The sequence below is a fragment of the Rhinopithecus roxellana genome, chromosome 2, assembly GCF_007565055.1.
Source record: "Rhinopithecus roxellana isolate Shanxi Qingling chromosome 2, ASM756505v1, whole genome shotgun sequence".
Classification (NCBI taxonomy): domain Eukaryota; kingdom Metazoa; phylum Chordata; class Mammalia; order Primates; family Cercopithecidae; genus Rhinopithecus; species Rhinopithecus roxellana.
This window is the reverse complement of record NC_044550.1, coordinates 34,682,853-34,700,264: the sequence shown is the minus strand read 5'-3', so window position 1 is coordinate 34,700,264 and position 17,412 is coordinate 34,682,853. Positions and strand designations below refer to the sequence as shown.

The window sequence follows — 17,412 nt, the reverse complement described above, 5'->3', positions numbered from 1 at the left end:
TTCATCCCTTCGGCTTGGACCATGAAAGATGGCACATGCTTCTAAAGGGGCCATTTATAGGCCTACCCTCAGGGCGCATTCTCTTTCTCAGGGATGTTCCTTGCTGAGAAAAAGAATTCAGTGATATTTCTCCTATTTGCTTATGAAAGAGGAGAAATATAGCTCTGTTGCATCCGGATCACTGGCGGCCAGTTCAAAGCTACCTCTCTTGTTCCCTGAACATCGCTGTTATCCTGTTCTTTTTTAAGATGCCCAGATTTCATATTGTTCAAACACACATGCTCTACAAACAATTTGTGCAGTGGACACAATCATCACAGGGTCATGAGGTGACATTCATCCTCCTCAGTTTAGGAAGAAGATGACGGGATTAAGAGATTAAAGTAAAGACAGGCATAGGAAATCACAAGGGTATTGATTGGGGAAGTGATAAGTGTCCATGAAATCTTCACAATTTATGTTCAGAGATTGCAGTAAATACAGGCATAAGAAATATAAAAGTATTAATTTGGGGAACTAATAATTGTCCATGAAATCTTCACAATTTATGTTCTTCCGCCGCGGCTTCAGCCAATCCATCCATTCGGGGTCCCTGACTTCCCACAACAGAAAGGGACCTTTGAATCTCTATGGGCAGCAACTTGCAGGTGGGCAGTGAAGAAAGGCAAATTACTTGCAGATAAAGGTTAGTTAGTGCAGCTTGCTAGTATAAATTCTTCTAATACCATTGTCAGGCTGACAAGGGTCTTAAACTGTCTTCAGTCTTTAACCTTTGTAACTGTAGTCAGGAGGGCAGAATACCTTTTGTCTCCATAAATCTTTGTCCTGCTTTTAGGCAAATGGAGGAAAGAGATCTCTTGAGTATCTGTTTCTTCTTGTCTTCAACAATCCTTCATATTTTGAAGAGGCACATTCTGGTCTCACATACCGGCAGCTTGCAGCTGCGTAACTCCAGTCTCTGCCTTCACCATCACATCACATTCTTTCTGTATGTCTCTGCCTTTACGTGGCTGTCATATAAGGACACCAGTGATATTGGATTGGGGGCCTTCCAATGTGACCTCATCTTAAATAATTACATCTGCAACAACCTGGTCCCCAAGTAAGGCCACATTCTGTGGTACTGTGGGTTGGGGCTTTAATGTATTTTTGGAGGGAGACAGAATTCAACCAGTAACACCTGCCCCACTTGACTGCGTTTTATTTCAGGGCCTTTTTTTTTTTACGGTAAATTTTCTTTGGTTTGGAAACGTGCTTTTTTACTTGAAAATTGAACTGGAAGTCTTACAGTTCCCAAGTTTGATTGTTTTATTTTTTTGCAATCTACTCCATATTTCCTTGTATCATAAAAGCTTCATGACCCAACACAGCATCTTGACATTGAGCAGAGAGCCGTCCTTTCTCCCTGGCTCTTTGAGAGCTCCTTGTCCTGGAGTTTTATCTGAGGCTTTGATTTGAAGCCTCAATTTTTGGATGTGGCCTTTATAGGGCTTTCTGAAGTAATGAGTGATCTGGCTTCACTGCTTCTTCAAAATGTCCCTGCAGCAACTGCTATTCTTGCTCTGTAGCATTTGGCTTTAAATATGTTTCATATCAACAGGGTTGGCACCTTCTGTTTTTCTCTTCCACTCATCCTTTTGAATGTAAATGTTTAATTTCTTGCAAACTCAGTACACTTTGCGTGAAGAAATAGATGCAACTGGCTTTTGTGAGTCAAAAACAGACTGGCTTCTTCCAGGGGTAATAGCAAACAGTTCCCCAGGCTGAGCTTGGTCATGCAGTGGCTTCAAGACATCATGTGCTAAGACTGACCTCCAAAGGATGGTTTTAGAAGATCAAGGGAGATTATATTGTCTTGAAAAAGATGGTTTAAATGAGATGCAGGCTAGTCTAGTTTAGGAGCAAAGACTGTTGGGATAGACCACTTACTGGCTGTGGGAACTTAAATAAGTTACTTAAGCATCAGTTTCATCATCTGTGAAAAGGAATTTATTATATCTACCTTATAAGTTTATTGCAAGGATTGAATAAGCTAATGCAGGAAACGCCCTTAGCACAGTACTTGGCACATAGTGATTAGCAGCAATTGTTCTTAGTATAAAGAGCTCCTGTTACTTTTCCCCTTTATCTAGACATTCTTTGCTTTAATTTGTTTTCCAACTGGCTTCAGCAGCATTTTTCTTTTTGAGGCATCTGAAGGTCAAGTTTCAGAAAAGGAAAGCAACTAAATGTGTTTAAATGTGTGGATGGAAATCTGATCAAAGGCAATTTTTTTTTTAAATAGACTTTGCCAAGTATTCAGGTGATGTTCTACACTAGTATTGACTATGTTAGGACACTAGGGTTACTGGAAATAAACTCAGCCAAGTATTGATTAGTAATATAAATGTCAAGGAATTAAACTTGCAATGAAGCAGGCAATGCAAACAGCCTTGTTTGGCTGTAAAAATGCCGACATTCCTGAAACGATGAGCTCATCATTAAATTCTTCATCTTCCACACCCCATAAGAGAATTCATGGCTTGTTTGCTCATTTTTGCTTCAGTTTTCTAGGCAGCTAAGAAGGAAATAAAGCAGTGGTTCTTTTTCTTTCTTTTTTTTTTTTTTTTTTTTGAGACAGAGTCTCGCTCTGTCGCCCAGGCTGGAGTGCAGTGGCCGGATCACAGCTCACTGCAAGCTCTGCCTCCCGGGTTTATGCCATTCTCCTGCCTCAGCCTCCCGAGTAGCTGGGACTACAGGCACCCGCCACCTCGCCCGGCTAGTTTTTTGTATTTTTAGTAGAGACGGGGTTTCACCGTGTTAGCCAAGATGGTCTCGATCTCCTGACCTCGTGATCCGCCCGTCTCGGCCTCCCAAAGTGCTGGGATTACAGGCTTGAGCCACCGCGCCCGGCCAAAGCAGTGGTTCTTAAACTTTATTGTGCACCAGAATCACCGGGAACGTTTGTTAAGTCGCAGATTCTGCATCCTAGCCCTGCAGTTGTTGGTTCAGGAACTCTGGGCTTGGGCCTGAGAATTTGCATTTCTATCACATTCCCGGTGATGCTGCTGCTGCTGCTTCAGGAATCACACTTTGAGAACCACTAAGATGAAGTCCCCTGAGGCACTGTGATGTGGTATAGAGCAGGGAGCATTTTAGTCATAAGGCGATGGGTTTGAGTCCTGGGGCTGTCCTTATTAGCAGAACTCTTTTAAGCAAATAATCTCTGTGAGACTGGGTTTCTTCCATTTTCAATTAGAAATAATAAAATTCACCTCATGAAGGCCCTTGTAAGAGTTAAAATGTTTGTAAAGCACTTTGTTCATGTATTAGTTTTAAAAGATTTCATTAATCTTTTATTGTGAGATTCTTTTGTAAGTCATGTAATATTTCGGAGTGATTTGGGCAACCAAGTCTGTCAAATGAATAATGCCATTCATTTAAATAATGGAAGCAGTTTTAAATGTTTCACTAAAATTCCACTTCAGAATTGCCATGCCCTTTTTCAAGTTGGGATGTGTGTATGTGTACTTTCTTCCCCCCTTGTAATTAAACAAGTTGTTCTCCCCCATTTATTTCTTACTAAGTACTAAATTGCATAATGAATTGGGAATTTCCTCCTTCTCTAATTCTGTGCATTGGCATTTTAGCATATTTTGATGTGTAGGTGGTAGAGGACAGTGAAAAGTTCACAGCTGGAGTGCAAACGCTGAGTTTTCATGATTCATGAACAACTGGTATCTGACCACAAGTTTGTCTTTTTATATTTAGAATCAGCCATGTCAATATCTGCATGGCACAGAATCACCTGGGAGCTTCTTAAACGTGTAGAATTTAGCACCCCATCTCTAAAAAATATGATTCAGTATATAGAAGGTGGGTCCTGGTTATATACACTTGAAGTATCACCCCAGATGGTACAGAAACTACATTTCATGAAACCCCAGAAATGGTCTGGAATAGTCTAGTTTGTTTTTAAATTCTAACCTCTGCCTGCCATTAGCTGTGTAGACTCAATCAAATTCTCTGGTCTTCTTAAATCTTGGTGCTGTTTATGTGCAATTGCTCACTCTCATTTATTGGGGTTGTTATGCAGATTATAATTAACGTGTGTAAAGTGCCTAGCATGTAAAGTGTGCTGGGCCTGAAGCACTCAAACACTCCATGTTGGGGTAGTTCTTCTACAATGCCAGACACTGGAAGGGTGAACAGATAAGATCAACACAAAAGTTCCTAGGTGGATAGAAGTGAAATGAAGCCAGTTGGCTCCTGTGAATCCATAAAATATTTACCAAGCCTTGGAGAAGGGGAATTCATCAAAGATTATATTAAAGTGACTAATTTTCTTTCTTCTTCTTTTCTTTCTTTCTTTCTTCTTTCTTTCTTTCTTTCTTCTTTCTTTCTTTCTTTCTTTCTCTCTCTCTCTTTCTTTCTTTCTTTCTCAGACAGAGCCTCACTCTGTCACCCTAGACTAACAGTGCGGTGACACAATCACAGCTCACTGTAGCCTTGACCTTCTGGGCTCAAGTGGTCCTCTCACCTCAGCCTCCCGAGTAGCTGGGACCACACCTGCATACCACCACACCTGGTAATTTTTTAGTATTTTGTAGAGACGGGTCTTACTGTTTTGCCCAGGCTGGCCCTGAAACTCTTGGGCTCAAGTGATCCTGTCCTTGGCCCCCAAGAGTCCTGGGAGTACAGGAGTGAGCCACATGCCCAGACTAAGTGATTGGTTTCTTACAGGTATCTTCAGGTCAGGAACACTCAAACTAGTTTCTAACTTGTAATTATTTTCTAGGTTCTAAAGTTCTTATTTTGGATGCTGTAAGATTAAACAGTGTTTGTGTGTATTGAAATAAATTATTCAATCTAATCTTAGGAATCAGCAGACTATCATTTTTTACTGTGCCAGAACACTAATTTTCCATTCACTTTAGTGTGACAGATAATGTCCTTTCATGAAAACATTAAACACTTCAAGGGAGCCAAAATGAAGCCATTTAATACAAGACAACAGAGCCAATACTATCAGTAACAAGATAGAAAAATGCTGTTTAAAAAGGAAATATTAATACTGTAAAGACCGATTTTTATTCAAGAAGTTAAGAACTACCATATAAATCTACATTTACTTTTATTTTTCTCAACATCTTTGTGGCTGTCCTTCTTTACCTCTTGTAAGCAATTTTAAAATATTTTTCTGTATTATGGTTTTTCCTAGCTTACTGACATGCTTCTAATTTACATGCTTAAAATTAGTAGCGTGGGCCGGGCGCGGTGGCTCAAGCCTGTAATCCCAGCACTTTGGGAGGCCGAGACGGGTGGATCGCGAGGTCAGGAGATCGAGACCATCCTGGCTAACACGGCGAAACCCCGTCTCTACTAAAAAATACAAAAAACTAGCCGGGCGAGTTGGCGGGTGCCTGTAGTCCCAGCTACTTGGGAGGCTGAGGCAGGAGAATGGCGGAAACCCGGGAGGCGGAGCTTGCAGTGAGCTGAGATCCGGCCACTGCACTCCAGCCTGGGCGACAGAGCGAGACTCCGTCTCAAAAAAAAAAAAAAAAAAAAAAAAAAAAAAAAATTAGTAGCGTGGCATTTTTTACTTCCATGCAATTCCTCAAGATCTATGATTGTCAGCAGAGCTTTTAGAAGGCTTCTAATTGCACATTCATTAAACAAAGCTCAAGAACAGACAGTCCTAAGGGGGTTTTCATTTATGGATCATTTAGTCTGGAGTTCCCCAAGGACAATGGTCAAATTAATTAAAACACCTTGAAGTTTGTAAACCACAGTTACTTCTGTGTGAGATGCCATGATAAGCTTTGAATTATCACTTGAAAAACAAGAAGATTTAGGAATTTCAGCTTTCTTGTTGCTGTCCTGCAAATGCTACTTTAAAACAAATTTTCTTCAGTGTCACCAAGATTAACACAACTTACTTGCTGTACAGAACCAATGTTTCATATTTGTAATTTGTTACATAAGAGAAAAAGAGGACTCCTGAGATATGGAAGTAGATATCATATTCCCTATGTCTGGGGGGTAGACCGTCACTGAAACTGGAACTGCTAAATGGGTTCTCCTGCTCACTGCACAGACACAATCAGTCCACTGAGACCATGGCATTGCAGTAAAGAAAGAGTATAATTGATGCCAGGCTGGCCACACCATGTAGGAGACAGAGTTATTACCCAAATCAATCTCCCTGAAGGCTCAGAAGTTAGGGATTTTCAAGGATAAAATGGTGGGGGCAGGGGGCTAGGGAAGGGGGCATGTTTATTGGTTGGGGATGCAATCATAGGGGTATGGAAAACAGTCCTTGTAGGCTGAGTTCCGCTTCTAAGTGGAGGCCACCAGAGGAGTTGGTTGGTCTGAGTGGGGCTGTCCAGTAGTCAGAATGCAAAAGCCTGAAGAGACATCTCAAAAGGCCAATTGTAGGTTCTATAATAGTGATGTTATCTGCAGGAGTAATTGGGGAGGCTGCAAATATTGTGACCTCCAGAATAATGGCTGGTAATTATGTAACTATGCCTACATCTTAGTAAAATTCAGGCCCTCTCATCCTCCTAACTTGGTAGACTTTCATTAATTTTACAAGGGTAGTTTAGCTTTGGGAAGAGCTAGTATCATTTAAACTATAAACTAAATTCCCTCCTGAAGTTAGTTTGGCCCACACCCAGGAATGAGCAAAGACAGCCAGCCTGTGAGGCTAAAAGCAAGATGGAGTCAACCATGTCACATTTCTCTTACTGTCATGATTTTGCAAAGGCAGTTTCAGAGCCACTCCTGAAGTGGTAGGAAGGTGTGCAAATTATGGGTTTGTCATATGCCTCTCATATGCATGAAGGAATATGCATATGTAATACAAGAAAGATGTCGTTTTGAACCAATGTGACTTTCAAATATTTCCTTTCTAGGTTGGACACCGAGGAACAATAAGAGATTATCCAGACTTTAGCCATCAGGGGATGCTGAAGCTATTCAGAAAGCAATCAGAGGAATTGGTGAGTGATATTTTACAATTCCCTTCTTAATGTTGAAGCAAATCAGGCACATTACAATCTAAAAGTTCAGTTTGCTCAGCTTGGCTTACTCAATTTGATAAATTGTCAGGAATTTTCTAAAATTGTGAAATAATGAGGAAATATATAGAGAACTCAGCTTTATTAAATCCTAACATTTATCATATTTACTTAATATTAAAAAACTACCACTGATATTGGTGGTCTAGGGAGATCCCCAGATGCCGGTGGGATCTCCACCCTGGCTGATATCCAGACTCTTGACACCATCTAGAGAAGAAATTCAAGGATGGGTCAAACGATAGTGAAAGTACAGAGATTTATTGCAAAGTGAAAAGTACACACTCGAGAAAGGGGAGTGTGAGTGTACTCAAGAGAGAGTGATGCACAAGGGGGTTTGGGGTTGTTGCCTTTATGGGTTTCTTTAACCAAGGGGTGGAATAGTCATGAAGATTCCGGGAAAAAGATGATTTCTTGGTACTGTGGTGCCACCCTTTTTACACCAAATGTCAGTTGTTTCCAGAACTGCCATGGCACTGGTGGGTGTGTGATTGAGTATGTTAATTAGCATATAATGAGATCCTAAGAGAATCCTATGTCAAATCCAGCACCACGTTGGGTCCAGTGGGTCTTAGCCAGCTTGATCCAGACTATGGGTTTCAGGGTCATATCAGCCCCTAGTTTCTGCAGCTATTTCATCAGTTTCCTTTTGCTAGTCATGTGAAACTGCTACCTGGAATTTTCTGTTCTCCTGTGGCCACCCTGTATTAGTCCTGTCTAACCAACCACCACCACTGCTATCAACAGCAATAATAATTATCATATAAATTATTACAAATATGGCCCCCTTGGTTGGGCATGGTGGCTCATGCCTGTAATCCCAACACTTTGGGAAGGCGAGGCAGGAGGATCACTAGAGCCCAGGAGTTCAACACCAGCCTGGCAATATAGGGAGGGCCCTTCTCTCCAAAAACCTCAAAAATTAGCTGGGTGAGGGGCTTGGGCTTGTGATCCCAGTTACTTGGGAGGCTGAGGTAGGGGGATACTTTGAGCCAGGGAGGGTTGAGGCTGCCATGAGCTGTGATTGTGCCACTGATCTCCAGCCTGGATGACAGAGTGAGAGTCTATTTCAAAAACAAAATAAAAAACAAAAAAACTCAATACAATCCCATCAGTTCTTCCTGGATTTCACTCTTGCCCCTTTCGCTAGAGATAAACACCATCCCAAATTAGAGTTCATTCCCATGAAACTTTTATACCATCACTATATATACAGGTACATATTGTTTTGCATGGTCTCAAACAGCATAAAATGAAATCATACTGTATACATTCTTCTGCAATATGTTTTTATCTCTTAACATTATATTTTTGAGATTTATCCATGTTGATATGGTTAGCTCTAGAGCATTAATTTTAACTGCATGGTATCTATTGCATCACTATATCAGAAGATGGGAATATTGATGGAACATTTAAATTGCCTACAATTCTTTTATATTGCAATATAAAAATGTGGCAGTGAATATTCCTCTTATGTCTTACTGTGCATATTTGCTAGCATTTCTCTAGAATATGACAAGAACTGGAATTTCCACATTGACGGGGATACTTCTCTTCAAATTAACTGGAAATTTTGCCATACTATTCTCTGAAATGAATGTAGAAATTAGCATTCCTTTCAGCAATGTACAAGACTTCTTTTTGCTCCATGTTCTCACCAATACTTGCTACAGTAAGACTATTCCATTTTTCTAATTAAGTGGGTCTAAATGGTATCTTATTCTGCATGTGTGTTTGTTTCCTCTCTCTACCCTGATGACTGATGCAGTTAAGCATCCTCACTTGTGCATCTGCTTCCACTTTCATACATCAATAAAATATAAAATATATTTTATCTATTTTTTTCAGTTGGTTTGTCTTCTTAGATTGGCAAGAATTTTTTATAATTCCTCAATACAAACTTTTAAAAAATATTACAAACCATGAAAATATTTCCTATAAGTTCATGGTTTTCTTTTAACATTGGTGACATGGTTTGGTCCTGTGTCCCCACCCCAAATCTCATCTTGTAGCTCCCATAATTCCCACATATTGTGGGAGGGACCTGGTGGGAGATGATTGAATCATGGGGACAGGGTCTTTTCCGTACTGTTCACATGATAGTGAATAAGTGTCACAAGATCTGATGGCTTTATAAGGTGGAGTTTCTCTGCATAAGCTCTCTCCTTGCCTGCCGCCATCCACATAAGATGTGACTTGCTCCTCCTTCCCTTCCACCATGATTGTGAGGCTTCCCCAGACACATGGAACTGTGAGTTCTCCATTAAACCTCTTTCCTTCATAAATTGCCCAGTCTAGGGTATGTCTTTATCAGCAACGTGAAAATGGATTAATACAATTGGTTACAGTAATTTTTATTGCATAGAAGTTTTAAATTTTAGTGAAATCAAGTTTACCAATATTTTTGTCTAGGATTTATTCTTATTGAATCTTTTCTATAATGAAGTCATAAAGATATTCTCCTACATTTTTTTTCAAAGTTTTGAAATTTTATTTTTCATATTATGATCTTTAATCTACATGAAATTAATGTTCATGGATGGTATTTAAAGGTGTCTCATTTTATTCTATTTCATGTGGACATTTAATTGTCCCAGAACAATGTGTTGAAGAGCTCATCCTTTTCACACTGATTGGTATGTAATGTCACCTCGGTTTTACATTTCCCTATTTTTCTCTTCTCTGTTATGCTTCATTTATCTATTTGCCTCTCCCATTGTCACGATTATTAGGGTTTTATAATGACACTAAATATCTACTGGGCAATGTTTTTTTTGGCTCTTTGCCCTCCTCTATGAATTTTAAAATCGGCTTGTCAAATTCCATAAATATACTATATTAGAACTTTATATCAATATAATATTATGTTATTTCTGCCTGTTTAAGGTTTTTTTTTTCCATTTTTCAATGTAAATTATTTCTTCATTTATCTCTTGACTGCCCTTTTTTTTTTTTTTAAGGGAGAAGGGCTGCTGTGTCACCTAGGCTCAAGTGCAGTGATATGATCATAGCCCACTACAGCCTCAAACTCTGGGCTTGAGGGATCCTACGGCCTCAGCCTCTGGTGTTGCTAGGACTATAGGTGCTCATCACAATGTGTGCCTAATTTTTAAATTTTTTGTAGCGACAGGGTCTTGCTATGTTGCCCAGGCTAGTCTTGGACTCCTGGGCTCAAGCAATCCTTCTGCCTTGTCCTCCCGAAGTCCTGGGATTGCAGATGTGAGCCACTGCACCCAGCCTGATTGCCCTATTTATATCTAGTGTTGAGTAGACTGTTTCATGAGGTTAATAGTCTTTAAATTCTGTCGCCTCTTTTTAAACATTATGTTTCTTCGTGAATTGCACTTTGGCTTACAGGCCTTCTTTAAGAAGGAGGTTATTGTTTATGAGCACCACTTCTGACATGTTCTGAGTTCAGAATCAGGTATCATAATGGCGTTTGCGTTAGGGCTAGGTCAGACCCAGTCTCTGAACCGGAGGCATCTTGGCTTAGTTTTGATCTTGAGCATGTTTAAAAATAAGAGATGAGAAACTGCCAGGCATACAAACTACAAATAACTGCAGGTAGTTTGGTATATTTGTAGTCCAGTTGCATAGGTTATAGAGATGCAGGAGAGGGGGTAGAAAATGAGAACAAAGACATAAGGCAGGAGAGTTCATAATGAGCTGATATACGAGCTAAGGGGCTTAAACTTCATCCTGAAGATTACAAAGAGCCATTTGATTTTAGTCAAGTGGATAACATGATCAGATTGTGTTTTTAAACATTTACTTAGGCAGTAGTGTACAGGAATAATTATACGGGGGTCACATTAGGAGGCGATTTAGGTTATCCAGGTAAAATATGATAAGGACACAGTGGCAGAGGGCATGCGGAGGAGATGACAAAGTAAGAGATGCAGATAATTGCTATAATATAGAGAATAAGATAAAGAAAGGAATCTGAGCTGATTCCCAGGATTTTTGCCTGGATAACTATATCCATAGTTGTGGATGAGGGAACATAGAAAGACAGAGACAAGTCAGAGAGGAAATACAATAAAGTCCACCCAGAACACACTGAGTTTCAGACACTTGTGCAGTTGAGGTGGCTGGTAGTGTACTGACACAGATGCTGGGTACGGTACACACATGAAGGGTCCACATTGGTACTCAGACCCACAGAGCACAAACACACTTTAATCTGATCAGTATTTACTTAACTATGTATAAGAATACAAAACCAAAGACACAGAAAGGCAGCATCTTTCACTGGGAGGCCCAGCAGCTAACCAAGTACACAGAAGCTTTTGCATCATCATTGATGTAAGTTATGTACCACTGCCTTGGAAGTGTGTAGATGAGGTCTGTGAGGGTCACCTTGACACAAAGAAGTTGAGCATTGAGTTCCGGGTGCTCTTTTATACCTCTCTAGTCATGCGTGCTCTAGGCCTGCAAGCCAATTCACAGCTTCCCAAACCAGGTATCATCATGGGCTGGGAAATTAATAGACACAACTTTCCACGTTTATCTACTACTGTAGTCACCAAGATAAGAGTGACCTTGAGGTCATTCTCAGGCAGGCCGGCATCAGCTCTGGCCTGATGTTACCTTTCACTTACAAACAATTCATTTTGTATATGGGTTTGAAATTCATGAGAGAGGTCAGGCACGGTGGCTTAGCCCTGAAATCCCAGCACTTTGGGAGGCTGAGGTGGGTGGATCATCTGAGGTCAGGAGTTCAGACCAGCCTGATCAACGTGGTGAAACCCCATCTCTACTAAATAAAAAAAAATTAGCTAGGGCATGATTGCACATGCCTGTAATCCCAGCTACTTGGGAGGCTGAGGCAGGAGAATCGCTTGAACCTGGGAGGTGATGGTTGCAGTGAGCCGAGATGGTGCTATTGCATTGCAGCCTGGGCAATGAGAGAGAGAGGGGGTGGGGAGAGAGAGAGAGAGGGAAAGGGAGGAAGAGGAGGAGGAGGAAGGGAGGAAGGGAGGAAGAGGAAAGAAGGGGGGAGGGAGGGATGGGGGAGGAGGAGGAAGGAGGAAAGAAGGGAGGAGGGAGGGAGGGAGGAAGGAGGAAGGAAAGAAGGAAGGAAGGAAGGAAGGAAAGGAGGGAAGGAAGGAAGGAAGGAAGGGAGGGAGGGAGGGATGTGGAAGAAATGCATGAGAGAGATGTGGACCAGAGATAGAAATATATGTTTTGGCCGGGTGCGGTGGCTCAAGCCTGTAATCCTAGCACTTTGGGAGGCCGAGACGGGCAGATCGCGAGATCAGGAGATCGAGACCATCCTGGCTAACATGGTGAAACCCCGTCTCTACTAAAAACTACAAAAAACTAGCCGGGCGAGGTGGCGGCGCCTGTAGTCCCAGCTACCTGGGAGGCTGAGGCAGGAGTAATGGCGTTGAACCCGGGAGGCGGAGCTTGCAGTGAGCTGAGATCCGGCCACAGCACTCCAGCCTGGGTGACAGAGCGAGACTCCGTCTCAAAAAAAAAAAAAAAAAATAATATATATATATATATATATATATGTTTTTTGTGGTCAGAGATTGGGTTCAACTTCTTGTGGACCCATCAGAAGTTGTATGACTTTGGCAAGGAAGATAAGTTCGTGTCTTCACTTTAGTACAGCGCGGCCCCTGTGAATATTAACTATGGCAATGAATAAAGGGCGTTTCATGCAGGGCAGATTCTCAATAAGGGTTAGTTCCCTGTTTTCCAGAGGAAGAACTATTTTGATATCAACTATGGGAGAGAAATAAAAGGCAATAAGACAGTAACCAAACCTCATAAAGGTAAAAACGTCAAGTTCAAAAGTAGTATGTTCTTTTGTCTGATGTACAGAAAGGAGTATTTAGACAATGATTGTTTCCTTCCCCCAAAACTATCCAAATAGAGTTAACTTCCTTTTCCAAAACTCAGGCAACAAAATAAATAAATAAATAACGATCCCAACCAGGTAAGAAGTTGGGAATTAAAATGCCTTACTCTCTGCATTTGTCTCAGGCCATTGATCATTTTGGCTTTTGTTCAAGACAGATATTGAACATGAATATTGAGTAAAATAACTTTTGTTTCATTTAGGAACCGATGAGAAAATGCTCATCAGCATTCTGACTGAGAGGTCAAATGCACAGCGGCAGCTGATTGTTAAGGAATATCAGGCAGCATATGGAAAGGTAAGGTCATGTTTACATGAAGGCAGTAAAGAGATCGTTTAATGTACCCATGGTCGCTCCCACATAGTTATGCCTACAGTTTTCTGTTTCAGGCTGAGTGTAACAGATGATGCCCTGTACATCCAGTCAGGAGCCTGGAATCTGAGTTGTGGTTTTGCCTTGAACTGGCTGACTGACTTGGGCATGTTAATTGGTCTTTCTGGGTCTCAGTTTCTTCCCTTGTAGGGTAAGGTTTGCCTTAGCCCAGTGGGTTCTAAACCAGAAGTGATTTTGCTCCCCAGGGGACATTTGGGATGAATGGAGACGTTCTGATGATCACAAACAGGATGGTGGGGGGTGCTTCTAGCATGTAGTAGGCATAGGTCAGGGATGCTACAAGCATCCGAGAATGCTCAAGGCAGCCCTCCACAACAAAGAATTACCAGGCCAACTATCTGACTAATTCTGTCTTAGATAACCTTTTATTTCTCTTTCAATTTTAAAATACTTATGTAGTTATAGGTTTAATTCATTCAGCAAATGAAAAGTTAGTAATTAGCAGAAACTAACTGTATAAGAACAAGTAACTTTGGGAGGCCCAGGCAGGTGGATAACCTGAGATCAGGAGTTTGAGACCAGCCTGACCAACATGGTAAAACCCCATTTCTACTAAAAATGCAGAAATTAGCCTGGTGTGATGGCACATGCCTGTAATCCCAGCTACTCGGGAGGCTGAGGGCTGAGGCAGGAGAATCGCTTGAACCCGGGAAACAGAGGCTTCAGCGAGCCAAGATTGACAGAGCAAGACTCTGTCTCAAAAAAAAAAAAAAAGCAAAAAGTAAGACTTGGTCTTTGCTATACAGTTTCTTTGTCCAACGCCTATTTTCGAGTACTAATCTGTGTTAGGAGGTATCCTAGACATTGGATATAGACTGGTATAGAAAACAGATCCGGCCGGGCACGGTGGCTCAAGCCTGTAATCCCAGCACTTTGGGAGGCCGAGACGAGCAGATCACGAGGTCAGCAGATCGAGACCATCCTGGCTAACACGGTGAAACCCCGTCTCTACTGAAAAATACATAAAACTAGCCAGGCGAGATGGCGGGCGCCTGTAGTCCCAGCTACTCGGGAGGCTGAGGCAGGAGAATGGCGTGAACCCGGAAGGCAGAGCTTGCAGTGAGCTGAGATCCGGCCACTGCACTCCAGCCTGGGCAACAAAGCAAGACTCCACCTCAAAAAAAAAAAAAAAAAGAAAACAGATCCTGCCTTCTTTCATGGAGCTAACATTCTATTAGAATATAATAAACAAGTAAATAAAAATAATTCAGATATGATAAGTGATATGAAAGAATTAAAATGGTTGATATGATAGACAGTGACTGGTGACTGGCTCCTGCAGATAGGGTGATGAAAGAATGTCAGTGAGGGATTGTTACCTTACTCCCTACTAAGCCTAAACAATACTAGGGGTTCTGCTCTGCTTGATCAGGAGATAGTATTTAAGGTACAGCAAATACAAAAGCCCTGATGCAAAAAGAAGCAGGGAATATGTGAAAATAAAGAATTCCAATATGGCAGGAATGTAGAAAGTGAAGGGGGCAGAAGAAAGAGATGAGGCTGGAGAGAGGTTGAGAACATGCTAAGGGTCTTGATAGAGTTTAGATTTTGTTCTAAGGGCCACAGGGAACCACTGGAGGTTTGTAAGCAGAGGAATAATATAATGCAGTTTTTATTTTTAAAGGATTATTTTGGCTGCTGTAGATAATGAATTGTGGAGGGAAAAGGTACAAATGGAGACTGTTGAGAGGGTCTAGTGACCATCCACAGGCAGCTCAGCAATTACCTCCTGGAAGTGTTCTCCAGGCCCCCAGGCTCCATTAAGACACCCTTCTCTGAGCTCCCTTTATCAGATACTTAACATATAATATTGAAATTTTATCTTTGAATATTTCTGTGTTTCCCATGAGGGCAGAATGTCTCAGGATAAGGACTTTGTCTAACTTACCTTTAAAGGCCTAGCACAGAGCAGGTGCCTAGAAAACATTTGTTGAATTGAATGAATTGCCTGGCTTCTGGGCAAGACAACACTTTCACATAAAGAGAAGGTGAGTGGTCTATTGGCCTTTCAGTATTTCCAAAATATGGAAGAAAGATGGAGGTGGAGGGGAACAACCATTTCTCACAGTGGAATAGGATGAGATCTGTGAAGTAAGATTCGGCTGCAGTGGCTTGGATTGAGGACAGATGGTAGTGAAATTTACCATTTAGAGAGGAAAAAAACGCTGTGGCAATTAAAGCCGAGCTGGGAACACTGAACGCCATCCCATTTGTTTCAGCAGGAACATGCTGCTGCCCCCCAGGAGTGTGGTAGTGTCGGTCTGTGCCCACGGCGTTGCAGCAGGCTCAGAGGCTACCAGCACCTATTTCAGAGCTGAAAATAATCAGGAACAGGAACAAACATTATTCAGTATTATGCCATTGAATATTGAAAGTAGAAACCCTGTTACCCCCCTTTAGGCAGGGGAGATGGACTGTACTTACGTGTGAAAACAGTACTCAAAACAATACCAATAGGTAATGTCTGTAAGAGGCTAAGTTCTAGTGTTTCATAGCCCTATAGGATGACTCAGTTAACAATAATGTAGTTTCAAATAGCTAGAAGGAGGATACTGAATATTCCTAAAACAAAAAAATGTTAAATGTTTGAGATGATGGGTATGCAATTACCTTACCTGATCTGATTACCATACATTATATGTATTGAAACATCACTATGTACTTTATGAATACGTACAATATTATTTGTCAAAAAAAATAAGTCTAATATATTGCCACACTTAGGGGTTTTCTTTCTTTACTTGTTGCCAGAAAATTGCTTCTGATGCCACCTAGTTCCACGTTCTCACCAGAGACACATGACCAGCCACTGTCCTCCCTTCCCCTTCCTCTTGGAGCTCTTTGGGAGTTACTGAGAGGCAAGACACCCAGGAATACAGCACCTCCCAGTGAAGTTGGGTGTGAATTTATAAGGGTTCCTCTTCCTCTTCCCTCACCCCAGCCTAAGCACTGAAAGCATGGGGGACCTAGGAAATGCATTTGAATACAGTTCCTAACTGTGGCACTCATGAAGCCCTCCCATTTGGCTCTCCTTCAAAAAACCTCTACAAAACAGAACAATTTGGGAGTAATTAGAAAATGCAGATTAATATTCATAGAAATTTTCAACACTTCTGTTTATTCCCTGTGGATGGACATGTTTTGTCTGATTTTGATACATATGTTCATCTTTCACTAGGTGACTTTAGAGGAAGAGAAAGGAAAAGTATTTCACATTTTTCTCCTTGGTTTTTTGATTTTAGGAGCTGAAAGATGACTTGAAGGGTGATCTCTCTGGCCATTTTGAGCATCTCATGGTGGCCCTAGTGACTCCACCAGCAGTCTTTGATGCAAAGCAGCTAAAGAAATCCATGAAGGTATGAGCCCCACAAGCCATTTCTGCCCAGGGTTTGACCGAGTCATCAAAAATAGTGACTTTCTGGCAGCGCACACTTGTGATGGGTGGACTTGGATGCCATTTTGGTCTGTACTCTCCCAGTGGTAGAATGACTCTGAAATAGGGAACAGTTGTAGAACCTTAAGCCCAAATGTTCCTGGGCTGGAAGAATTTTGTCATATCTTTGTTTGACATGAAGAGTCAAGTTCTCTAGTTTGTCATCATTGAAAGTAAATGGCACTGTCATAACCCCAACACTGAAGCTAAAAACCTAGCATTATCCTTGAACCCTTGTTTTCTCTTACCCTTCCACTCTCCCAAATCTATCAGCAGGTTCATTAGTTTTACTTCAAAATCCATTGTAAATATGTGCACTTCTCTCAAAATCCATTGCTACCGTTCTAGTCTGACTACCATCATCTCTTGACTGGTCCGTATCAATAGGCTTCTAACTAGTCCTTTTGCCTCCATTTTTGCCCACCTCAAATTCATTCTACACAGAATAGCCAAAATTATTTTTATTAATTTATTTAAAAAATCAGATTATGGGCCGGGCGCGGTGGCTCAAGCCTGTAATCCCAGCACTTTGGGAGGCCGAGACGGGCGGATCATGAGGTCAGGAGATCGAGACCATCCTGGCTAATACGGTGAAACCCCGTCTCTACTAAAAAATACAAAAAACTAGCCGGGCGACGAGGCGGGCGCCTGTAGT

At 41.4% G+C, this 17,412-nt stretch overlaps 2 protein-coding genes across 3 annotated transcripts in view; both read left to right on the top strand.

Moving 5' to 3' along the window:
- The window catches only part of ANXA3 (annexin A3), a 100,232-nt gene that overhangs the window by 18,848 nt on the left and 63,972 nt on the right, over nucleotides 1–17,412 (top strand). The gene's annotated exons all lie outside the window — the stretch shown is intronic.
- LOC115892897 (annexin A3-like) lies at nucleotides 8,551–17,282 on the top strand. Of its 2 annotated transcripts, XM_030915553.1 has the most exons (4): nucleotides 8,551–8,736; nucleotides 9,662–9,700; nucleotides 13,134–13,228; nucleotides 16,567–17,282. In XM_030915553.1, exons 1-4 carry the CDS (start codon nucleotides 8,577–8,579, stop codon nucleotides 16,684–16,686), a joined length of 414 nt encoding a protein of 137 aa, XP_030771413.1. In that variant the 5' UTR covers nucleotides 8,551–8,576; the 3' UTR covers nucleotides 16,687–17,282. The 2 variants fall into 2 exon arrangements, with proteins under 2 accessions (XP_030771413.1, XP_030771417.1); XM_030915557.1 differs by lacking the exon at nucleotides 9,662–9,700 and having other exon boundaries at nucleotides 8,554–8,736; nucleotides 16,567–17,280.